Genomic DNA, 25,593 nt, shown 5'->3' on the forward strand with positions numbered 1-25,593 from the left:
CACGCCGAGGCTTATGGACGGAGGTTTTGGCCAGAACAAGTGGCAGGTGTGTAGGAAATACAGCCCTTACCTGGGTGTCCTCAGAGGCAACCCCGTGGAGGTCCAGGGTAGATGGCTAACCGGGAACCCATGTAAGGGTCCGGGAAAAAAGGCTGGGAAGGGGACGTGGAATGAGGGAGGTGTGACAAAAACTGAGAAGGTGAAAAAAAGGCACTAACTCAAAATCTGGGTCGGAATCTGAGTCGGGGAGAAGGTTAACTAAATCAGGGCTATCTTTGAAATCAGAAAAATCGGAGTCTAAAAATAGGTAAGGAGGTAGGATGGTGGGTTGGAGACTTCCCGCTGGGTTCATAATTGATTTGGTCATTCTGTCAGGTGGGGGCGGCATGGAGTACCCCAATGCAGGGAAATAATGACAAGGAGGCGAGGCAGGGTAGCGGTGAACTCAAAAATTAATTTAATAACTACAAAAACGCAAAGTACAAACAAAAAGCACCAAAACTTAGACAAAAAACACAGAGAACGCAGGAACACGATGTTTTGTGTTGGTTCCCTCCCAGTGTGTCCCTGTGATTCCCCATTGATTTCACCTGTTGTAACTGCTCCTAGTGTATTCTCCAACCTGTGTCACCCATCTGTTACTCCTTGTCGGCGTGTGTATATATGCTACCAGTTTCTTTTCACTCCTTGTTGCGTCATTGTCAATGCTCATGTACACATCCGAGTCTGTTCCCGTCAGTTTTCTCCAAGCCCTCACACTCCCCTCAGTAAGTTTTTGATAGTAACCTGTGTTTTGTTCTTCTGTGTTTTTTTGGGATCTTCACAGTATTTGTTGGTACTTTGTTTTTTTTTTTTTGTTTGCTGTAATTAAATCATTTTTGCACTGCCGGTCTGTGTCACCTGTTTTCCCACAATTGGGTCCACACCACATGCCTGCGCGCAAACACTGACAGACGAGGGCTATGGATGGCGAAATTGACATAAACAACACCAGACCTTGGGATAAATAAAGCAACAATTACGCAACAAGGAGTTAACAGAAACTGGAAGCTTAAATACACAAGCAAGGGGTAACAAAACAATGAGTCACAGATGGGTGACACAAGAGGGAACGGATTGGTAAACACACAAGGAGCAGGCCACCACAGGTGAAATCAATGGGTAATCACAATGACCAGACATACTAAGGCAAAATCTTAACAAAACTCAACTCTAGGCGTGACAATATCAGTGCCTTTGTCTTGACAGTCTTGTATAACCACCACATTTTTGGTTATTGATTTACAAGTTTGGTTATGAGATGAAGTCAACTCATAGGTCAAGGCACTAATGTGAATGTCAGTAGTTAGTCACATCTGATTTACATGAAGACACGATGCAAGACAAGACAAACAAGCAAGCAAAGGTCTGCAGACGGGGAATCCGTCGCACTTCACCTCGGCTCTGCTGCCGGCTGATGACACCCCCCAGCGTCCATCTCCGGTCCAGCCTCTTCAGGTGGGCCTTGTGTCGCTTAGTGACTGACAGACACAAACGTGGACCAAACAGAGGTGAACAAACACATACATGGAAAGCGACACGCATATACTATGAAGCTGAACATGAAGATGGTTAATACAATGGCTGCCATTGGCGGCGATAGAAAAATGATCCCTGCAAGCGCTCCCTGTTAAAACGGATTAAAGGTCTATCAACGTCAATGGCAGCCGATGAGTTAACAGTTGAATGATGACCGGCTGAATAAAGGGGTTACAGGGGACGTGTTAAAAAAAGACATCCCTGCAGCTTTTAATTAGGATGTTGTTAGCATGGTTTCCCCATCCTGTCATATTGAAGCATCTGTGCCACACATTGTTGCGCTGAGTAAATGCATCACATTACTGGGACAGCTGATTATGCCTCATAAACCTCAAAAAGATTGCAGATTGATCTTCTAACGTAGCTTGTTATGTGTTATATGTTAATCGTGCAGGTGTACCTAATGAAGTGGTCAGCCAATTTACAAAATGTTAACAAATGCACAGAGAGGCAATTGTGAGGCAAAAACATTTTGGCAACACGGTTAGAAAAATTCCATGTTTGTTTGGAAGTCTAATAATCATTTCCATACTCCATTTGTTGTTGTTTCCAACAAAATGCTGCATAAGCCTTTTGCTAATATGCTGCAATTGGTTCACTTTCATTTCAAAAGAGTCCAAAAAGGCAAAATTTTCCCCTTATTATGTAAAATCAAGGCCACACAAGTGGAGGAGGGCCATCCAAAGGTGTTTTCAGGCTGGACCGGTGACATTATAAAGCAAAAGTATAGGGACACTTGACGTCAGTCGGATTGTTACTCCCAATTTGAATGATATCACCATAATAATAATAATACATTTTATTTGAAGACGCCTTTCTTGTACTCAAGGTCGCCAATGCTGTATTAGAAAAGAAATCCGTTTCTTCCACATAAGTCATCAAGTTATGCCTTGTCGAGATGGAAAAGGGCCTTCCCCAGAACTGTTCTCAGTACCTAGGAACAGGGGCGCTGGAAGTCGTTCACAGCAGGGGGTGCTGAGGATTTATTTTAGTTTTTCCCATCCAAAAAGAGCCGTTTCCGTCATGCTCGCGTGTTTTCTCTATACAGTGCGTGCACGATAGCAGTGCACAAGCATGCTGGATAGTTTACGTACCACTACTAGGTTATTACACAAACAGTAGGGCTGTCAGACGATTAAAATTTTTAATGGAGTTAATCACAGCTTAAAAATTAATTAATCGTAACTAATCGCAATTCAAACCATCTCTAAAATATGCCATATTTTTCGGAAAATTATTGTTGGAATGGAAATATGAGTCACAAGACGGACATATACATTCAACATACTGTACACAAGTACTGTATTTGTTTATTATAAGAATAAATCCACAAGATGGCATTAACATTATTAACATTCTTTCTGTTAAAGAGATCCACGGATAGAAAGACTTGTAAATCTTAAAAGATAAATGTGAGTACAAGTAATAGTAATTTTGTATTAAAACCCCTCATAATGTTTTCGTTTTAATAAAATTTGTAAAGTTTTCAATCAAAAAAACTAATAGTTCGCCATTGTTGACGTCGCCGAGCGGGACGTCACATGGGCTCCCTGCCGTTCTTCCACTGTGTCTTTAACTACGTAAGGTAGTGATTGAAATACACCACAAGGTGTCAATGGCGAGTTTTAAATTAATTAGAGATCTAGCCAAGGCAAAGTCTGAGTAAGTTTTATGTTTATTTTGCATAGCTATTTTGATTGGAAATGCCAGTTCTCTTTGCATTGAGCGCTTTTCTTTTTGTGAACAATTTTTTGAGAGATAGGAATATTATTTTTGTTGTGATTTCGCTAAATGATACTGTAGCGACTTAACTATTCCGCCCAAATACATGATGGGAAGTTGGTCAACCCTGATTGTCAGTGGTGGCTGCAAATGGTATATGTTCTGCATGTTAAGAAAAATATCATTTCCTGTCATTTTTCCCCACGTCGCTTGCCATAATAGTTATGTTTGTTGTGAAAGAGTTGTCAAAGCTTATGCCAACAAAAGGCGCGATGCAATGAACGCCTGTGTCCACTTGCATTTCACTGCCTTTTAGCTCTTAATGTACGGAAAAGGCGTCATTGTAATCTATTTGAGGCAATTCCTGAGCGGGTCATTCCGTGCATGTGTTAAATGCGTCAAATATTTTACCGTGATAGATTAAAAAATTAATTACCGCCCGTAAACGCGATAACTTTGGCAGCAATAAAAACAGCTTTCTATTTCATCTACAGTGTGTGTTGGAGTTTTTGTACTGGAAATAAAAGCGCCCGTGTATAATATTGCAAATCCCAACAGCTAGACGGCGACACACGATCACATTTGATTATTAAAAGGGCCAATAAGCCTCAGTTTAACGCCCCATTTTCACAACGCTAAAATAAATTGCACACAAATATCCAACAGTGCTCTGCATGGCGGCAGCTCAACAGCAACAGCAAACAATAATTTGGCTACAATGCAAGCACGTCTTACCTATTACCTAAAGGACAATCATCATTTTCGACCTCGAAATTGAATTTTAGAAATTTCACTGATTTTGTAAAGAAAAAAATTTTCGTTTTTGTTCCATGTTAGCGCCTCCTCTGTCAACAGTTTATTTTTCCGTTCCAATAGCCCCTTATTCAACGTGACCGGTAGCAAGCAAGGTGTCAGTGTTATTAACACAAAAAAAACAAAAAAACTTTTAAACATATGGCGGAAAACACTCAAGTGACTTGAAGTTCCGCTCTGAGACCCCCGATTTGGCCAAATTTCAAAATTGTCCTAAATGCATATGCATTGAAAAGCCTAAAATCTCAATTTTCTGGGGGGAGAAACATTTTAAACAGGAGGGCATTTTTTGAACAGCGAAATCATAACTGTAGGTGACAGCATGAGAGAGCATAATTAAAGATGCCATGATTTTAATGAGATATTATCGCATACTTACCTTGTTTCAATCCAAAAACTCCATGTAGCATGTATCACCGAGTGTCAAGACACAGCTGTGAATGGCCACAGCCTGATTTTTGGGGGATTTTATGGGTGAGAAGGGTCGCGATGCAGAAATCGCAAACATCAAGGAGTGGTCGAGATTTTCTTTTTCATATATTCACTAGGGCTGTCAAACGATTAAAATTTTTAATCGAGTTAATTACAGCTTAAAAATTAATTAATCGTTATTAATCGCAATTCAAACCATCTATAAAATATGCTCTATTTTTCTCTAAATTATTGTTGGAATGGAAAGAATATACATTCAACACACTGTACAGTAAGTACTGTATTTGTTTATTATAACAATAAATCAACAAGATGGCATTAACATCAACATTCTGTTAAAGCGATCCATGGATAGAAAGACTTGTAGTTCTTAAAAGATAAATGTTAGTACAAGTTATAGAAATTTTATATTAAAAACCCTCTTAATGTTCGTTTTAATAAAATTTGTAAAAATTTTCTATCAAAAAAATAAACTAGTAGCTCGCCATGGTTGATGTTTTGCTCATGGTGCTTAAATCCATAAAATAAGTCACACCCAAGCGCCAGCAGAGGGTGACAAAACTCCAAAAAATGCAAGTAACAAGTGGCCATAGCACTGTGCTGTCATTTTAATCTGTTTGTGCGGGGCATGTGCGTTAATTGCGTCAAATATTTTAACGTGATTAATTTAAAAAATTAATTACCACCCGTTAACGTGATAATTTTGACAGCCCTAATATTTACCCTGTTAATTTTTTTTTTCTTTTTTTTCTTTTTTCTTTGTTTGGATTGATTATTTATCGTCTAAAAAATCGGGGGAAATGCGACAGTAACAAAAGAAAATACAATACAATAAAATTAAGCAATAGTTATGAGGTATATATCCGTTACTTATTTACTGACTTTTTTTTTTCATTGTTACGTAATTTGTTTAAAAGTTAAAGAATATGCGAGTGAATAATTTTTTTAAAGCCGTTTTTTTTAAACTAAATATTAGACATCAATTAATGATTCTAGGCTAAAAATGAGAAACATTTCGAATAATAAATAAATATAATTACTTAGCTTCTTTTTATGGCTGGGTTGAAACAAAAGTGATTGTGCGGTGTCTGTAAACTGGGGTCTTCAGGGTAAAACCGACAAATTAAAAATAGTTCGGGCGCCATGAAACTGCTATGGCAGCTATAGTCATATTGTTTTATCAAACACAAAAGTTCTTTTGGCTTAAAATACAGCGGTTTATTTTAAAGAGGGGTGCAAGAGCAGAAACTACTTTTGCAGCCTTGTGTCTCGTGTTTTCCGCCATATATATTTAATCCCCATAGTCAAATATGCTGTTGTTTCATTGTGCTTTATTTATTCATATAAAATAAATAAATAAATAAATAAAATAAAAAAGAATGTACCAAAACACGTTTTTCCTCCCCAACACCAGGGGGTGCTGCAGCACCCTCAGCACCCCACTTCCCGCGCCACTGCCTTGGAAGCATATAATTTTCTAGAATTTCATGCTACGAAGGGTCTCAATACATGTCTCAAAACTTATATCTACATCTCAGCAGCGCCTAACTGGTACCAGCCAGCACCTTCTTATTCTTAGTTGTATTGTACCAAAGGGTTCAAAGTGTGGGTTAAACTAGCAGTTTTAGTTTTGAGTTATAATTGTTTATTAACGTGATATTTGATTCATGTTGGGTGTAGAAACAGAATGAAGCTTAACATTTTTCATTCCAACTTACAAACTGTAAATGAAACAGCTTGCAATAAAGCACTTTTTGTCGGATGATTATCTTGTACTTCTTTATGACAGTAGGTCTGATAAAATTGTCGGATGATTATCTTGTACTTCTTTATGGCAGTTGGTCTGATAAAATTGTCACGCGTGGTGTTGTGTTGACCATATGCTCCTGGTTACCAGGAAAATAAATATTAGAAATATATTTCTCCTATTATTCATGTATTTTATGTATTTTATGATGTCATGTATCCACTACTGTACATAGTAACATTGGAAAATTTGCTCAAATGAGGAGTATTTTCACTTACTTGTACTCTCCCTATAAAATTTGCTTGCGCTAATAGACCCCATTTTTCTTGATAAAGAAATCCAAGACACCAAAGCCCCACTGATAGGTAGTTAGGAGCTGATGGAAAATTCTCTTTTGGGTCTATGGCTGTAAAGCTTAGAAGTAAAGAGAAGCATTTGCCAGTGTATGTTATGTATATGACATCATAATAATGTTTTACCATCAAAGTCATGATTATAAAAGTGCAGGAATTAGGAGTGAAGTGATTCAACGCTAACTGGAAATGGAAATAGGGCCTATCATGTAAAGCGTGAGTAACATCCTGGTTTGTACAATGCACTACTGTACAACTCATCACTGGTGCTGTGGTCTGCTCCCTTCTGGAACCCCTACTGGCCAGTGACGCAGACTTGAATCCAAGCACTGTTTAAGTGCGCTTACGATGGCAGGCGGACAGGGAAAGTGGTTGACGCCGGCCGTTTGGAGTCAGAGGCCCCGTTTGTGTACTGTGATCGTCTTGTCAGTGATCAAAGGTGGACGAGTCCACGGCTATAAAGCGCCACATGTTCACGGATGCGTGAGCTGGCGGTAACTTACCTTCCCCGCTTTTTGAGGCGCCAACCTCCAAGTCGTCCCGTGTCCCGCTGTGGGAGTTGAGGTAGGTGGCGGGGACCCACCCTTGCTCCTCTGAGGTGCTGACAAACCACCAGCCTGTGGAAAGGAATCAACATGGCAGTTAACGGTTTGAGATTTAAAAAAGACTGTCCAAAGAGGGCTAGGAGTCATTGAAAGTGTTGTTAATCTTACTTTAAAAAAGTAATTAGTTACACTTACACAACTTACTTGTCCCAAAAAGTAATTGAGTTAGTAACTCAGTTACCTCCTTGTAAGAGTAATTATTTACTCAGCAAACTAACTGATATTACTTTTCATGCTCCACACATTATATTATACATTCTATAACATATTGCACATCAAAGATGTTTACATTAACTGTTTGAATTTAAATGATTTCTTGACCCCCCCCCAAAAAAACAACACTTTTTACTTTTTTTTAAATTTTATTTTAATTTCACCTATATAAGTGTATAACAGTACAAACTTTAACTTTCAAATGCTGTGAGAAACAAAGCCTTTTTGTTTTTCCTGTTGTACCGTGCCGAGGAACGTACTGAGCCATGAGTTGTATGTATCGTCACACCCCTAATATATGTAAATATATTTTTCAATATGCAAGTGAGGCTCAACTCCTGCCTTTCCTATCTTTCCTATCGTATCCATCACACATGGATACGTCACTCAAGAAAAGTTTAGGGCAAGCGACTATTTTTGGTAATAATAATAAAATGTATTATATTGTAGCGTCTACAAGGCAACACTAACTTGGTGATGATAATGCACACTCAGCAGGAAAACAGCACACTATTTTTAATTACCTGTACTCACCTGGATGCCATGAAATGTATTTTAAAAAGTTGCCCAAGAGTTTAAGACGCTCACCACACTAAATGCTAATGCTAACACTAATTCTATGCTAACGTTCCGAGTCAACTATCATCATCATCATTGCGTTTGCAATGGCGTCACCACCCCCTACACTCCTCCCCCTCCCGCTCTGTGCTATCCAAGGCAGCTGTCAAAATCAGACAACTGCAATTTCATACAATCAAATTGAAGAAAAACGTCCCTTCACATCCATTGCAAGCATGGGAAAAGTAACTAATTAGATTACTCACTACATGCTTATTGATTACGTTTCAGTACCATTGACTGTTGTTCGCTGCCAGCCTCTCAGAGTCAAAATGGTTCAGATGTTGGTCGCCGTCATTGTTGCTTTGGTCAACCATGATGATAACGAAAATATTTCATTGACGAACAAATTTTTTTCATGACGAGACGCTAATGACCTAAAAACGTGTCTTGGGGGAGTGAAACATAACGAGACAAATGCCAGTTTGTCGTTTCGTCAGACGACAGCGAGACAAAAGTGCTACATAGTTTTCGTCATATGTTCACAAAGTATGACATTTTTTATTGTATGTGTTGTTAGTCAGACTACATCGTAGCAGTGTTTGGGTCGTCTCACTCATGTGACGTCCTGCATCCCCACCCTGACTGTTACTGACAAATGGTGGTTAACTCATTCACTACCAAGGATATATAAAAAAATGATGTTCTTCAAGACAGGCTGCGCTCCAAGCTTGCTTTTTTTGAAACACATGGTAAGATTAGTTCGGAAAATATGCAATGTTTTGCATTCGCATTCAAAGGTCTGTGCTAACTGCGGAGTGATAATCACACAGTAAATGTAGTCTAATGTACAATGTAATGTAACCAGTAGCAATAGCATACAGTAGCATTCGCGTTAACATTAACTTTAGATGAGCGAGCGTCCTCAAACTGTAGTTGTGTTGTTTTCGGTAATTTGGCGTCTGCTCTTGCTTACATTAGTAGCGCGCCGTTCTTCCAGTTGCAAATAAAACCATCGGAAAACCCCCACGAAGTTGGCGTTGTCCTTGTTAGACGCTACAATAAGTGCTTATCTGCCAATGTTCATTCGAAATTGTCGGAAATGCTTATTTTTTTAATTATTTTTTTTTAATAAAACCTTTGAATTTTGGGGGGACTAAGACCTTTGAATTTTTACAGACAAAAACATTTAGAATATTTGTCGACTAAAACGAGACGAGAACTTAGATAGGCTATTCATAGATGAAAAGTAAACGAAGACTAACACATTTTGAAATGACTAAAATATGACTGAGACTAATAAGTATTTCTTTGTCCTGTTCAGCAGCTTGACACGGAGATCTTAGTGTCCAATTGATTTGAACAGTTTTAATGAATCACATGGGAATATGACATACATCCATTGAGAAAGCAGCAAACAGGAAGGTGTTATGGGGGAACAGAAGAAAAGAGGGAGAGAGACAGAAGAAGCACAAACAACAACAAAAAATGCATTAAACGCCTACTCTAACTAACTATGAATATGTTGGTGCTATCGTTAGCTAGTTGGATTTCCAGTTGACACCATGTGGGGGGCCTGATAACCAAAGAAAGAAGGGGGGGAGTCTGAGAAATATGTGATTGGGAGGGGTGAAATGTACATAAATCAGCCATGTGGCCTAGAACCCAGTATTTGTGTGCATCCCTTGTGAGTGTGAGTATGTTGGCATCCTATTCTATGCTGTCTCAACGCTAATTTTGATACCAAGGTTTTCTACTTGAGTGTGTCTAATTTCACCTAGTCATGCGTGAGTCCAATCTAAAGTGATAGTCCCGCAGACGAATGGAGATGCTGCGTGGGTGCTGCCCCAGGGCCATGGTCCTTCCCCGGCCAATCCGCGGGGGGGAAGCAAGCGCAGCCCATCCCTCCTCCAGCAAAGCCACCCGCACCCCTATCAACCGGCGTTCAGGGACGGGATAAGGGGACACACCACCACCCCCATGACCACCCGCCGCATGGGCAACAGCCGCAGCCCCCCCAACCGGCACGGAACACCGCGTGAACCTAACGGCCCACCAAGCCCAGGGCAGGGCAGGACCCCCCGCCAGAGCAGGCAATATACCCATCCAACCTACTGGCATCCAGCCAGCGACCCGTGCCGTTGCACAGGGCGGACACCCAGGCAGAGAAGAGAGGGGAAGGCGGTATGATGAGAAGCCGCCGCGGAGCGGCGCGAGATCGGAGCCCTGACACCCCCCCCCACCAAGACTAATAACTATTTCGTCAGGCTGCAAAAAAACAACACTGGTCACTGTCAATGGCAACAAATAAGGTAGTTGGCATTAAGATTATGGTGGGTCCATGTTAAAAATGTCCCAAAAAAACAAAGCTTGTAAAACCCCAGGGCTGCAATCACACAGACTTGTCACAGCTGGCACCATAACCATCCTATACATACACACTGTGCCACACCATTCTCTTGTTTGCTGTGGTAACAGAGATACAATGCACCTGACAGCTGCTCAGAGAGCCATAAAGAGGACTGGAGCGTTCCATCATAGCTGGCCCGAGCCTCCAGTGCACGTGTTCTTGAAGAAATGCTGTGTTAGAGGGCTTTTAGTTCCACCATGGGAAGAAAAAATGGAAAAACCCCATTGTAATGGGTTGTTACCACGGTACTGTTTTGGGATTGCAGCAGCTTATTAGTGCCATCTCTGTGATTCATATGGACGTCAATGTTAGCTGCAATATGTTAGCTGGACAGTAGCATGGAAACATAGATGAGCATAAGCTGGATATCAAGGATGTCAAATAAATGCTCAAATGGCTTTGCGGAGAGTAGAGCGGTTTCACATGGATTTCGGGTGGGTCCGTAACTTAAGGAAGGCTGGGCTGTTGGGTATCTGGCTTGGACTCAAGTATATATAACAAGGCATGTAATGTGCTGAGTCTTTGCGTAAAACCCACGGCTCAAACAAAAACCGGCGTCCGTAAATCAGTCAAGAGCCCGAACAACAAACTAACCCCAGAAAAACAACATGTTGTCTGTTAAGGTCCAAGACTAATGACTCTCCAAGGCTCTTCGCACGGCCGACTGATGCAGCCAAACCAGACGTACGATCATAAAACATTTTTAGCTGCCACACATAATGTTTCATATATTTTTCTATTGAACTACACTGCAAATTTAAAAAGATGAGTAACTTTGTTACGAAAAATTTTATTCAAGATGGCATTTGATAGGCTGTTAAATCTGCATTGTTGCTACTCTCTTCACCTGACATCCAAATTTCAAATTATTGCATTAGACATCTACGGTGATGAGCAGAGGTATTTGCACCCCTTGTGATTTTGCAAGTTCACCCACTTACAAAATAGGCAGAGATCTGAAAATCCAGTCATACATGCATTTCCACTTATAGAGACAATTTTTTTTTTTTTTTTAAATCTGGAACACATTATATGATATTTCAATTATTTATTCCTAATTTACTGGGGTTCGTATATATTTGTACCACTGAGAAAATCAGTGCTAATATTTAGTGCAGAAGCCTTTGTTTGTAATTACAAAGGTCAGACGCTTTCTGTAGTTCTTCACCAAGTTTTCACATATGGAAACGGGGATTTTGGTCCATTTCTCCACACAAATCTTCTCTAGATCTGTAAGGTTTCGGGTCTGTCATTAAGAAACACGAAGTTTCAGCTCCATCCAAAGATTTTCTATTGGATTTAGAACATCTATTGGCTAGGCAACTCCAGAACCTTGATAGGCTTTTTACACAGCCACTCCTTGGTCAGTTTGGCTGTGTGCTTCGGATCATTGTCATGTTGGAAGATCCAGCCACGACTCATCTTCAAGTCTCACTGAGAGAAGGAGGTCGTGGCTCAAAATCTGACGATGCATTTCACCATTCATCCTCTGCTTTATACAGTACAGTCGTCCTGTCCCGTTTACCAAAAAGCAGCCCCAAAGCATGAGGTTTCCACCCCCATACTTCACAGTGGGGATGGTGTTCTTAGGGTTGCACTCATTCATATATTTTCCTCCACACACGTCGAGTAAAGTTTGCACCAAAAAGTTCTACTTTGGTCTCATCTGACCACATGACATTCTCCCATGACCCCTCTGCATCATTCAGATGGTCCCTGGCAAAATTAAGACCGGCCTTCACATATTAGGCTCGAGCGTTTACGTCACAGCAACACGGGATCATGCGAGATTTGCGACAACGCAGCCATATTGGAAGCACGTCTGCATCACGGGACATTTAAACTTAATGGCAAATACAATTCAACTACGAGTGCCAAAGATGGAAAAAAGTAACGAAAACTTGCCGGTTCGATACAGAGACAAACTTGTTACCACGGCGAAGGACAGATATGTGAGCAAACTTAAGGATGTGAACAATGTTGACCCTTACAAGCAAGCCGAACAAAAATGGAATAAATATGTCGACAAGCTGCCACCAATACGCAAAATGGACATCATGCTGTATTTAGTGTTTAGTGTTAGTTACTACACTCATCAGCAATTCCGAAACTATAAATCGCTACAAAGCTACGAACAGTTTTGCTGCGGATCGCTGCAGGACCTGCACATTATGACCGTAGCAAACGGCAACACCATCGTTCTTGCAAAGGTAGGCAATGTGTGTTTACATTTTCATTGTCATGAACATCTGAATTTGTGCTGTGCTGAGCTGTGATTGTTAAGTGACAAATCAATGTTGTGTTTTAGAAAACAGATTTGTTGCAGACAATGTAGCCTGTGTACAAATTCTTTGCCACTATCTCACGGCAACAGCTTTTTCATTTAGAAACGACAGGAATTATGTCTAATGAAGACAATGCACATCTATGCATGTTAGTTGTTTAGCTGTAGCTATAGCTAACAACAGGCCGATTTAGGGCATAAAGTTACCGAAATTTGCGTAGACAAACAAAATTAACTTACCGGAGTGGAAGTGCATAGAGCAAACTCTGTGTGTAACTGGAGAATCAAACGTTATGCCCTCCCTTCTGATCGAGGCCACCCATGCCATTCTTTGACATTTGGTAAGTTCAGATATGAGCTTTCCCTCGCCTTTTCTCCATGTAGGGATCCGGAAGAAACTCAATGGGGTTCCATCGAGCTGTACATTCTCCTTTCTATTCGATCGGTTGTTGCAATTCTTTACCGAACAATAATTTCCAATCATTTTTAAAGAGCGACCTGAGTTGAAATGCCTCACTGTTTATGTTTCCCGGAGTTCTGACACCGAACTTCCTGCTTCCAACATGGCGATAGGGGCTGAAACATCGCTAGTACCACGTCATACGCTCGAGCCTAATACTGACTACTACTGACAGTAGCCTTTGAAACTGCATCCAGCTCTCTTCAGGTCATTGACCAGCTCCTGTCGTGTAGTTGTAGGCTGAGCCATTAATTTTCTCATCACGAGTGACGCCACACAAGGAGAGATTTTACATGGAGCCCCAGTCCGAGGTAGATTATCAGTCATGTTTAGCCTTATCCATTTTCTAACAATTGCTGCACCTGTTGATTTATTCTCACCAAGCTTCTTTCAAATTGTCCCATAGCCTTTTCCAGCTTTTTGGAGCTCAACAATTTTTTCTCTGGTGTCTTTTGAAAGCTCTCTGGTCTTGCCCATGGGAGTAGTTGGATAATGACTGACTGTGGAGCGCACAGGTGACAATATTGAGCTCAAACAGGTGGTGGGTGGGTGGTTACTCATGGGGTAAAGGTAGACTTTTTTAAAGGTAGACTGACAACGCTTTGAGTGTCATAATTTATTGCTGATTCTCAGGGGTACAAATACTTATGAACCCCAGTAAATTACAAATAAATTTTAGATTGGTCTCTATGAGTGGAAATGCATCTTTGATTGGAATTTCAGACCTCTACCTATTTTGTAAGTGGGTGAACTTGCAAAAGGGGTGCAAATGCTTCTGCTCCAAACTGAAACGACATCTAAAACATTGGTGTCTCCTGTAAATGATGGAAAGATATCCAGCCCACATGGTAGGTGCTGCAATTTTTGACATTTAGTCTGGTATAAATTTCCTTCATATTGCCTAATGGATAAGGCACTGGCCTCCTAAGCCAGAGATTGTGGGTTCAAGTCCCATCTGGGGTGTAAGACCTCTGTTCATCTGGGGTTGCAACTAGCCTTATACCATTTGAATGACCATAATTTCAACAGTATATGCTAAGTCTCCAAAATGAAACAAGACACTGGTTCACTCCTCAATTACAAAAATAACAGGTCTTCACCCATACAAGGAACGCACAGTAGATACCAAAAATATGGAACAGATGATAAAACATCGTATTGTAAACTTCAGTTTGCAATTTATTCTTGAAGGACTTCAATGTACAGAGGAATACATCACAACAAGCTGGCGACTAGAAAGAAGCAGATGCACAGTACTGATGTAAAATGACGCACATGTCATTTTTGGCAACATAGATGCACTGTTTTGCAAAAGATCCACAACTAAGTCAATCACAAATGGTCGCGTCGTGTTTTTGGATGGCTGTTTATCACAACCAGCCCTTCCCTGTGTTGCTAACAACAACAGAGGATTTTCAACCACAAGTCAAGGAAAATCACTGAGCGCAGCCAAATGGTGACTGGCAGCATGCATTTCTGTCCGGTATGATAGCATAGCGATAGTCAGCATATTAAATCCATCAAAAAACTTTATTGTATATCATTTTAGTGGAGTCTCATCTGCAGATTTTTAAGAACAGAGTGTCTTGAAACATGCAAAAAAAAGCATTCAACTTTGATCAACATATAAAAATCACTTTATTTACAAACCCATTGTGCAAGGTATGAACAGAGTACTAAATTCTATTTGTGTTTCATACTGTTCTTGACATCTGGAAACTCCACACATGCTTCATTTTCTCTGTAATCCACACCAGATTGCCGCAACAGGAAACAAAATATACACATTGTTTTTTCTCCATAAAGGACTGAATGATATGTGAAAGCAGACAGTTTCCAAGCACAATTAATCAATCGCACCGACGCCACATTATTAGACCCAAAAAAGAATTAAAACTTTCACAAGTAAATAAACAAAAACAAAATCTCTACACTCCTCGCACTAAGCACTGGTTCAGCAGCAAACTGAGGATATTTTTTTCAGAACATGGAATGATGAGGAATGCGTCGGCGCAGCAGTCTTGCTGATATTTGACACCACTGTCAAGTAGAGCGGCAGAGAACTCCATTCATTTCCAGCTTCTGTATTTATTAACTGTAGATACAGTATCAACACACAAGAAGGGGTGGTATTAACTCTAAACACACACACATACACACAGAGGCTTCCAGTTTTCATAAAACACTGGGTTTCAATTACCTGGGCGCTTCTGGTCTACAGAAAAGGGGGGTTGTGGGAAAACAGCACAACACGACTTTCAAGAGCTAATGTTGACCTTAGAAGCTCCGGTCTCTCACTCCAGAACTGTGAAAGGATCGCCTCATGGTCTAAAAACGAAGCACTGTTTGTGCACGGTGGAGGCCCGCTGATGTGGAGACACAGCGAGCCTTCAACGTGTGAAGGGCCACCCCTGGAAATGTTGGTTTAACTGAGCAGCCAAACTTGCTGTCTTGCTTCCTAATCTGTGATAGTCCAGACTATTTGTGTATCACTCTGAGAACCTCTTGAAAAATAGAGCTTAAAGGTAATACTACATGAGCTTTCAAAAACAGAATGAGGTTAATGCCTTCAATTGGTCCCTAAAGACTTCTGATAGAAATTTCAAAGAATGTGCAGGAAATGCACAACGATTGGAGACTAATACGTCTTCCATCTGCTTTTGTGACTCCAGACATTAAGTTGTAGATATTAGCTTTAATGGTCATGTTTCAGTCCATTGATGGCAAGAGATGTCCTACCAATTTTGACTAGGAGGGCTGATTGTGTTCCATAGCTAGACAAAATGGCATCAAGTAAATTAATCCGTCCCTGATGATGACTGACAAGCTGTCCTGTTTCTCCTGTTGTCAGCGGATAGATCGATTGCATTTATTACTCCTGAGTCATTGTGAACAGTTCAATGCTTCCATTCTTGTGGGGACAATTTAAATAAGGCTTTGGAAGAGGTTTGAGGGGGGAGGGGTGCAGAGAACTCTGACAAACCCTAAACCCCTTCAGACACCTTTGGGACTGAACTACAATGACTAGAAAGCCAGGTCTTCTTCATCCACTGACCCTCAGGAATGCCTTTATGGAAGAATGGACAGAATTTCCCATGAACAGACTCTCAAAAACTGCAGAAAGTCTTCCCAGAAGAGTGAAATATTAAATTTCCCTTCATTTCCAGTTCCTGTAGTTGTACAGGACAGGTAACTTAATACCTTTACGGCACTTAAGCCAGCAAACCTGACTGACCTTCCATTGCCAGCAGAGGTAAATATACAATATTTTACTGTAAAGCCTGAATGATGAATTCAGATGAATCTTAACTTCTGTGGTTACAATGTGTGGCCTTCCAAGTAATGATGATGCTGTATGCTACAAGCTTTGTCGCAATACCAAATAAGGGAGTAGAATCAACATTACCTCTCCATTACAGTTTTGGACAATTTAGTCCACGGTTCACATGAAAGTGACTAAAGTAACAGCTTGGGGTGGCCCAATACCTTAAAAAGACACTTTTCCCCTTTCATTTGTCACCGATCTGGATTTACAAATAGTTTGGGATCACAGAGGATAAATCAAAACACTTTCCAAGCATGCGCTTGCTGAGCTGAGCACTAAAGCGCTTCTTGCCCTCAACCCGCAGACAGACGCCGGGGACTACAGTAAGGATATATTTTTACCATGTGAGAGTAGAGCAGACATCTAGCCCATCCATCATGTCATTCCAAGGGCTGCAGCGGCTTAATCTTCCAGAATTTCCTGCAGGTCCAGTCGGCATTTAGCCATGAAGTTGAACATCAAAAGCAGGTGAAGAAACCTCTTTACCTTCCAGGTTTTCAGTCATTCTGATCTGCCAAAGCCTTTAGTGGGATGCAGAAGAACATTAAGTACTACTTCTGTCCTTAGCGACCTTTAAATTTCTCATATGTCTTCACTTACTCCACCCAATTAATTAAAGAGGGTGGGGCAAGCACAATGCATACAGTACAAGTGTGGTGTCAGGGGTCTTGGGGCATTCCAGGGGTTCATATCTAATTCATGAAGTCTGATCTAGAGGTGGAATTAAGGCAAGTTAAAGAATTACTCGTCTAAAGAGAAACACTGGGGACAGTGTCTGTATGGTTGCCCTTGAGGGATTGGCAAACTGTCTGCTGTAAGTACATTTCCATGACTTAAAGCTGTTTTCTGTCCCATTCAAATTTTCAATAAAATATTCAATGAAGAACTTTTGAACTTACCGAAAAGGCGGGTAGCTAATGTTAAACACCTCTTCCATAATGCAAACTGAGGAGAGGAATCCCGAAGGATACATTAACTTATTACAAAGAAACAACTCCTCCGAACCAATACCTTTGACAGGAAATGAGTTTTTCCATTTCTCCACTAGTTTCTCTAGTGCTCAACAAGCAACACCCCCACCTTCACCAAACTCTCACCAAGAAGAAAAGTACGTGTCATCAAGCGAAGTGAGCGAGGACAGAATTATAATAAAACACATTTTTAGTCAGGATTTAAAAACATTTGAAAAGCATTTGGGGTGCATGTAGTTTTGAATGACCATCCCACAGTCACATGAATGTCCAACCACAATTCCTTCAATCACGTCCTCTCTTTTGTGTCTCTTAAAACAAACTGTTGAAAAAATATGACATTCTTCTCCATCTTCAGGATTGTAACTGCTAAAACAAAAGCCATGACGTATTGACTAATCCGAGTACAGATTTGTGCACGTCGCTCTCTAGTGGTGGCCACCATTACTGGGGTGTTTTCACAACTCAGTGGCAGCCCAACGTCAGTCAATGTAAATAGTAACGTTAGCTGCTGCTGGGTGTGTGCTGCGGGCGGCACACCTCAGCACGGCGTAATTTCCGTCGTGTTGCCCAAATTAGTCAATACCGTCTCAGGCACAGCTCCACCTCCAGCCCCAGTGGCCTAATGGATAAGGCACTGGCCTCCTAAGCCAGGGATTGTGGGTTCGAGTCCCATCTGGGGTGGACAGTCTTTTCACTTCTTCTCGATCTTCAACTCTGTAACTGCTAGTATAAGTGCTATGGTGTATTGAATAATCTGAGTAGAGATGTGTGCACGAGACGCTCTTGTGGTGGCTGCCATTACTGGGGTGTTTTCACAACTCAGTGGCAGCCAGCATCAGTCAGTGTTAATAGTGATAATAAAAGAAATGAGCACAGATAAGCGCGGAGCTTTCTGGGGCGGACATGCGTTTTACGGAGCAACCCCCAAATCCACAAGCAGTTACATGTGTTTCTTTCTCACTTAAAAATAAACTGTTAAACAAATACGACATTCTTCTGAACCTTCAGGATTGTAACTGCTGAAACAAAAGCCATGGTGTATTGACTAATCCGAGTAGAGATGCGTACACGTGACGCTCTAGTGGTGGACACCATTACTGGGGTGTTTTCACAACTCAGTGGCAGCCCAGCATCAGTCAGTGTAAATAGTGACATTAGCTGCTGCTGGATGTGTGCTGTGGGCGGCAAACCTCCACAGTGGCGGACGGGATACTTCCGGTCATTTTACCCGGATTAGTCAATAGTGTGTCAAGCAGGCCCAATAGAAAATTGTACTTTGGATAGAAAAATGAGTACAGATAAGTGTGGAGCCATCTGGGGTGGACATGCATTTAAGGGAACAACTCCCAAATTCACAAGCAGTTAAGTGTGTCAAAATACTTCATTTCTTTATTACTTCCTCCCATTTGTCTCACTTAAAAATAAACTGTTAAACAAATATAGCATTCTTCTGAACCTTCAGGATTGTAACTGCTGAAACAAAAGCCATGGTGTATTCTATTGACTAATCCGAGTATGGATTTGTGCGCATGGCCCTGTAGTGGTGGCCACCGTTACTGGGGTGTTTTCCCAATTCAGTGGCAGCCCAGCGTCAGTCAATGTAAATAGTAACGTTAGCTGCTGCTGGCTGTGTGCTGGGGACGGCACACCTCAGTAATGGCGGACAGCGTACTTTTCCTCGTTCTACCCACATCAGTCTCATCTAGTCCCAGTGGCCTAATGGATAAGGCACTGGCCTCCTTAGGGTTGTGGGTTCGAGTCCCATCTGGGGTGTACTGTCTCCAAATACTTTAATTCCTAACACCTCCTCCCCCCTCCTTCCCTCCTCTCACTTAAAAAAAACTGTTGAACGAAAATTGCATTCTTCTCAATCTTCAACTCTGGAGATGCTAAAACAAGAGCTGTGGTGTATTGACAAATCAGTGTAGAGATTTGTGCATGTCACCCTCTGGTGGTGGCCACCATTAGTGGGGTGTTTTCACAACTCAATTGCAGCTCAGCATCAGTCAGTGTAAATAGTGACATTAGCTTGCTGCAGGTGGCAAACCTCAACGTGGCGGACAGGGTACTTCCTGTCGTTTTACCTGGATTAGTCAATACTGTGTCTAAGCAGGCCCAGTAGAAAATTCAACTTTTGATAGAAAAATGAGTACAGGTAAGCGCGGAGAAACGTGAGAAATTCAAAAGCAGAGCCAGGGATTGTGGGTTTGCGCTCCATCTGGGTGGACAGTGTTTTGAGTGTGCAACCACCAAAAGCCTGGTCAGTCACTTAGTTGTCCAACCACTTCGATTCCATCATACATCTCCCATTTAATAAATTTTAATAGGGCTGTCAAAATTATCGCGTTAACGCGCGGTAATTAATTTTTTAAATTAATCACGTTAAAATATTTGACGCAATTAACGCACATGTCCCGCTCAGAAAGTATTCTGCCTTTTGGTAAGTTTTACAGCAAGACTTTTTGTGCTGTCCAACAGCGAACTCTTGTGGTCGCTTTGCGACATGGTTTATTGTTTTCTTTCCAGTTCATTATGGCTGCACGACGTCTCGGGTTGATAATGTTGTGCTTATATGATCCTTGGACAAGATTTGTCCGTAAGTATGGTTGTTGTAAAGAATGTACATATTATGTTAGTAAGCGAAATGTTATATTTTTTGTATGAGACGCTTTTTGTTTTATGTTTAGTGAACCTGTATAGCGTGCTAAGCTAACGTTGTTGCTAATGCAATGCTTGTGTACTTTTTTTTTGTAGTTTTACGACGGTCTAAAGAGGACAATGGTCAAATCAGATGAAAAAGGAAGAAGTCTAATTATTAAAGTGTCGTTCACTAGCTGTCTAGCTTTGGAAAAAGTAGACGCTTCGGAGTGAGGACAGCATAGACAGATTTAAATGACAGTAGAGTGAAATGCCCACTACAGTCCTTTTGTACCGTATGTTGAATGTATACGTATATCGATCTTGTGACTTATCTTTCCATTCCAACAATTTATTTTACAGAATATATATATAATTTACAGAAAAATATGGCATATTTTATAGATGGTTTGAATTGTGATTAATTGCGATTAATTACGATTAATTAATTTTTAAGCTGTAATTAACTCGATTAAAAATTTTAATCGTTTGACAGCCCTAAATTTTAATTTAAAATACTGGATTCTTCTCCATCGTTAGTACTGTAACTGCTAAAACAAGAGGTATGGTCTTTGTTGTGTTGTCAAGACATTTCAGCAGAAAATACTACTTTAAATGGAAAAGTGAGGCAAATTGGGCACCCTTACAGCGCTGACCTCGATTCCTTGCCTGTCCAATGACATATGTTATTTAATCCAAAGTAAGTAACATGTGAACACCCAGTCAGCAACATAATAATAAACAACAGGGTGAAGTTAACGCCTGATACAAACAAGTGAATGCCAAAATTGGTCTCAATGCATTGGAAAAACACTGCAATGTGAGCAGATCAGCAGATTTGTGGCCTACTTCTGTAATTAGGAGATCAATATATCAGAACATATTGAACTTATATATTATTACTTTTTCTACTTGAGGGAATATATACTAAATTAAATTAGCTCTAAATTCCTGTCAGCCACGTGCATTTGTTGATGTTGGCAGAGCCAGTTGAAGTGATGTCACTCAGTCCAAAGGAGCTGTATTAGCCTCCTTCCACTGCGGGAGGTTTTGCTCTTTCACTTGCTGGAAACAAAATGTAGACCCATTCACCTCAATTTTTGGCCAAACACTACTGATCAATAAAACAATATGGAAATTCATGGTTAGCACATCTGTATCAGAATCAAAGTATTCTGGATCTGGAAATCTCAGATCAGGGCTTTCTGCTGTCCATTTCAAAACTGTCCATACTTGATGCGAATAGTTCATGTGCCATAGAATGAAGAGCATTCCGGGGAGTACTCTATCCTGTGAACCTGAACAGGATAAGTGCTACAAAATGGATGGATAAATCTAAATAGCTAGGAAATCATAATGCGAGCATGGAACTAGTCAATCACATTCTCCATGGATCGTCAGCACACAGCAGGCAGCTGAAAGGCATTGTGGAATTTTACTTCCTCCAATACCCTGGATGAAAGGAGTAGAAGGTGGTGGTGTATACGTCTTGCTGTGGCTCCCTATTGGGCTGAGATCCTACTAGAGCAGCGCGTGAAAACAAATATGTGAACCTTACGCTCCCACACATGACACTTCAAAGTGATCCCATGCTACGTTCTCCTTGCTTAAGGCCACTGTGGTGCGGTGTTTCACTCACACCCACAGTGAAATCCAAGTCCCATTCCCTTCCTGGTCACTGTTTTCGTCTTCTGTCTCTCTTTCCGTGGCATGCTTCTGAAGAACACATGAGTCCCATTATTGTTTAACTGTCTCAGCACACCATTAAAGCTCAGCGTCAAACCCTTGTGGGCCTAAACCTCCCTGGCTCATCTTGCAATTCACGCTTTAAAGCAGCTTTAGTTGTAATTGAGAGTTTTTACCAAAAACATATGGATTGGCACTCCTGGTGTTCATTACAAATAACCACAACTTAACTACATGTCTAATCCTCATGTCTTTAAAGCAGGGGTCCCCAACCTATTCCACTAAGGCACACTGTGGGTGCAGGATTTCATTCTTACCAAACAAGATGACAACACTTTTTCCCCAATCTGGTGTTTTACAAGTGCAATCAGTTGATTGCAGTCAGGTGTGGCTTGTTTTAGCAGAAGCCTCATTGGTTCAACTGTCTCTGCTGGATCGGCTGGAACAAAAACCAGGACCCACAGTGTGCCTTGAGGACTGGGTTGAAAACCCCTGCTTTAAAGTATTACCGTCTGATTGAATTAATTTTGTTGTAAACCATTTCATGCATTTTTTGCGTTTTTTCCACTGATGAGCAAAAGATGACAGTTTCTGCAGCCATCCTGGTCAACAACATTTGTGATGGTATCCTATACCTCTTGGCCCGACCCGCTAATATTTTCCAAGGGTTAAACAGCTGACTAAGGACTCTTTACAGCTGGCCTTTGTCAATCAGGCATGGATGCTGGCTTTCCATTAAAGTGCGGCGGAATAATTAATACAAGTTTGGAAGAGGCGGAATGCTGGCCTCTCGCCTGAACTAACAGGGGGACAAAAACAGGGCTGACTGCAGGCCAGGATGAGCCTCCAGATGGGGCTAAAACAGGGTGGATTCAGGACAAAGGAGATAAGAGGGTGGAGATTGAAGCAGAATATAATGTTAGAGGAAGCTGAGGAAGAGTTGCATTGTAAAGGTGTATGAGTCTTGCTGAGCATGCTTATGTCGCGTGTTTGTTTTGATCACTCACCACTCTCGCTCTTCTCGATGACGTCGACCACCTCACCCGCTTGGAGGCTGATTTCTGCAGGTTCCTGCTTCTCGTAACTGGCCACTACCACGTACTGTTCCAGGAGCATGGGGTCCGAAGCATCCAAACCTGGAGTTGATGGGAAGAAACAGGCTGTCAGCCAGCTGCCAGCCATAGGTCCCCTGGAACGACCGCTGGGCACCCGCTGTGCCATAGGCCACTTTGTTACTTGAGCTCAGCCAATCACAATATTCACAGGGCTCAGTGCATCTTCCTGAGAGTCTAGCCATAGAGGTGCATCCCCCTCCAGCCCAATATGGGGCAGTGGAGATGCAGAGAGTCTACCCAGAGATCATCATCCCAAAAAGGGAATGTTCAGGCAGAAAACAGAGGAAAATCCATGGTGTGTCGCATAAACCACCTTATCCAGAGTGTCCGACAATGCTGAAACCGGGTCAGGAGACGCATGTAGAAACAGTACCATAGTTGGAATGAGTGCCCCAATCAGATGCCACACAAGTCATAGAAGTGTTAAGGACAGGACAGTTGAGAGAGGGAGCGAGAAATGGCTTCCCCTGGAAAATAAACCATCTGCTAAAAAGCCTCCTTCTCCTGAGTCGGGGCTGGAACTTGGAGGAAGAGTAGGGGGGTTGTGTACGCCAATCATAAGAGTCGGCACCAGAAGCCTTAAATAGAACCAGATGAAGGGGCTGGAACAGCACTCAGAGGGATGGCCCTCCGTCTCTATGAAACACTAGACCTCAGCCTACGGTGTGCAACACAGCCAATGGAAATGTTCCTTTCTCTACCTCGCTGAGTTAACCATGTCAACACCAGCGGTGACTTAGTTTGTGCTTGTTTTCATAACTTGATCACATTCATCTCTTTACCGGCGCCCCGTTCACCCTGAGTATCGGAATGCCCACTTGTGAGGCGCACACAGATGGATTTTATTTGCGAGGATATTCGGAAATGTGAGACATTGCTGCTGCCAATAGCGGCCTGAGTACGAGTAAAGAAACTAAAACCTAATCATGAAAAATCTTGCGAAAAAGTGCAGTCGACTGAAATAAGGAAGAGCTAACAAGAGTCAACTGCTGCAATCAGTTCACCTATAAACAAATGTTTCTGCTGACCACGCTTTAATAGGGTAGCCTTACTACAGGGGCGCCAAAGTGCTTCTGCTTTTACAGATGACTCACATAACAATAACAGACCTACCGATTGCATTGTACCACATGATTTCTTACATTTCTAATACCAAGTCAATACAGGGTCGGTATCACAACGTCCAGAATTGTCAACTTTTGAAAATTGTTTAGCAAGAGACTGCGTGTGTGTGTATAGCAGTACTTCTCAAATGGTGGGGCGCGCCCCGAGCGATGCCAGGGGTGGCGCGAGTGACCTCGGGGAACATGCTTTTTTTTTTTTTTTTTTTTTTTGCCGTACTAGAATAAAGTGTACTTGCACATCCACTCCAAGGGTGGCAGTGGCGCTCTCATTTTTCAAAGTGCGTGCAGTATTTTTGAAATAAGCAAGAGCACACGGAAGAGACTCATGCAGAGCTGGACTCACGCAGCGACCCACTGTCTTCTCCGTTTCTCACGTGTCCGGCCGAGAAGTGCCGTTTTCGGCTTGGGATCGTCACGACCACCGCCCTCACCTACGGTTCTCCCTCGGCCGCCGAGAATGCGCTTTTTTCGGGCCGTTTGCCTTTTGGCTTTGACTTTTATTATAGTGGGAAATGAGGAAAGACCACTGTTTACTGAGTCTAAAAATGATTATAGCGGAGAGTCTGAAGCCAAATCAGTTAAGACGCCACTTAAAGACATTAGACATTAATCTCATTGATAAGCCGTTTGATTGTTTTTCAGCGAAAACGTGCCGAATATTGCCAATTGTCACAATCGTCCCGCTTTGTCAGTGTTATACCAGTAAACCAGTGAGCACTGTGGTGAATCAGCGAAAATAAAAACTTTCCTTCTGTCCAAAGACACTTTCCCCCTCTTCTATTCAGTTTTGTTTTTTTCGGTCAAATTTTTTGGCATGTTGTCCTGAAAAGTAAATGTTTGTAATCAATTTGAATTTGTAATTATTTACTGATTTTATTACATTTTATTTTTCAGTATCAAATGGTCAAAAATGTACCTTGAGTGTATTTTTACAGTTTGGATGTGACTTTTTTTTTTTTTTTTTTTACTTCAGGCAAATTGATGCGCGTTAAGTCTTTTCTGTTACAAGCAAAACAATGTTAATAAAGTTATACTTTATCATAAGTTGATCTATGTTACTTTTTTCTTTAATAGAAAAAAAGGACACAATGTTAGGCTGAGGCGTACTTATAATAGTAATATTATAGACAAATGATACTATTTACAGTGGTGGCAGAGAGTTGGGGGGGCGCGAAACATTTACGTCTTCCTTGGGGGGGCGTAACAGAAAATAATTGAGAAGCACTGGTGTATAGGGTACATACTATACAAGTATATGTGTGTGTATATACTAGTACATATTGAATATACCGTATTGGCCCGAATATAAAACGGTGTTTTTTGTGTCTTTTTGCATTGAAATAGGACTAAAAAAGTGGGGGTGTTCTTAAATTCGCGGTGTAGACATTATACCCATTTACGACGCTAGATGCCCCCAGATATCATTGAAGCGATGTTCTGTCATGACCAGTGTTGGGCACGTTACTTTAAAAAAGTAATTAGTTATCGTTACTCACTACTTCTTCCAAAAAGTAACTGAGTTAGTAACTGAATTACTCTATAGTAAAAGTAACTAGT

General features: G+C 41.3%; 1 protein-coding gene and 1 non-coding gene across 5 annotated transcripts in view; one reads left to right on the forward strand and one right to left on the reverse strand.

Moving 5' to 3' along the window:
- LOC130922933 (SH3 and PX domain-containing protein 2A-like) overlaps positions 1 to 25,593 on the reverse strand; it is a 104,319-nt gene that overhangs the window by 17,989 nt on the left and 60,737 nt on the right. Inside the window, exons 7-9 of one of the 4 annotated variants that reach the window (XM_057848214.1) lie at positions 22,805 to 22,933; positions 7,149 to 7,262; positions 1,437 to 1,520 (exon numbers count right to left, since the gene is read on the reverse strand). In XM_057848214.1, the coding sequence (XP_057704197.1) occupies positions 1,437 to 1,520; positions 7,149 to 7,262; positions 22,805 to 22,933 (327 nt within the window). Of the gene's footprint in view, positions 1 to 1,436; positions 1,521 to 6,570; positions 7,089 to 7,148; positions 7,263 to 22,804; positions 22,934 to 25,593 lie in introns of those variants that run through there. The other 3 variants (XM_057848216.1, XM_057848215.1, XM_057848217.1) reach the window with 3 other exon arrangements.
- Positions 18,083 to 18,155, forward strand: trnar-ccu (transfer RNA arginine (anticodon CCU)). The gene has a single exon. It is a non-coding gene; the product is annotated as a tRNA-Arg (tRNA).

Source organism: Corythoichthys intestinalis, chromosome 10 (genome assembly GCF_030265065.1).
Source record: "Corythoichthys intestinalis isolate RoL2023-P3 chromosome 10, ASM3026506v1, whole genome shotgun sequence".
In the NCBI taxonomy this organism is placed as follows: domain Eukaryota; kingdom Metazoa; phylum Chordata; class Actinopteri; order Syngnathiformes; family Syngnathidae; genus Corythoichthys; species Corythoichthys intestinalis.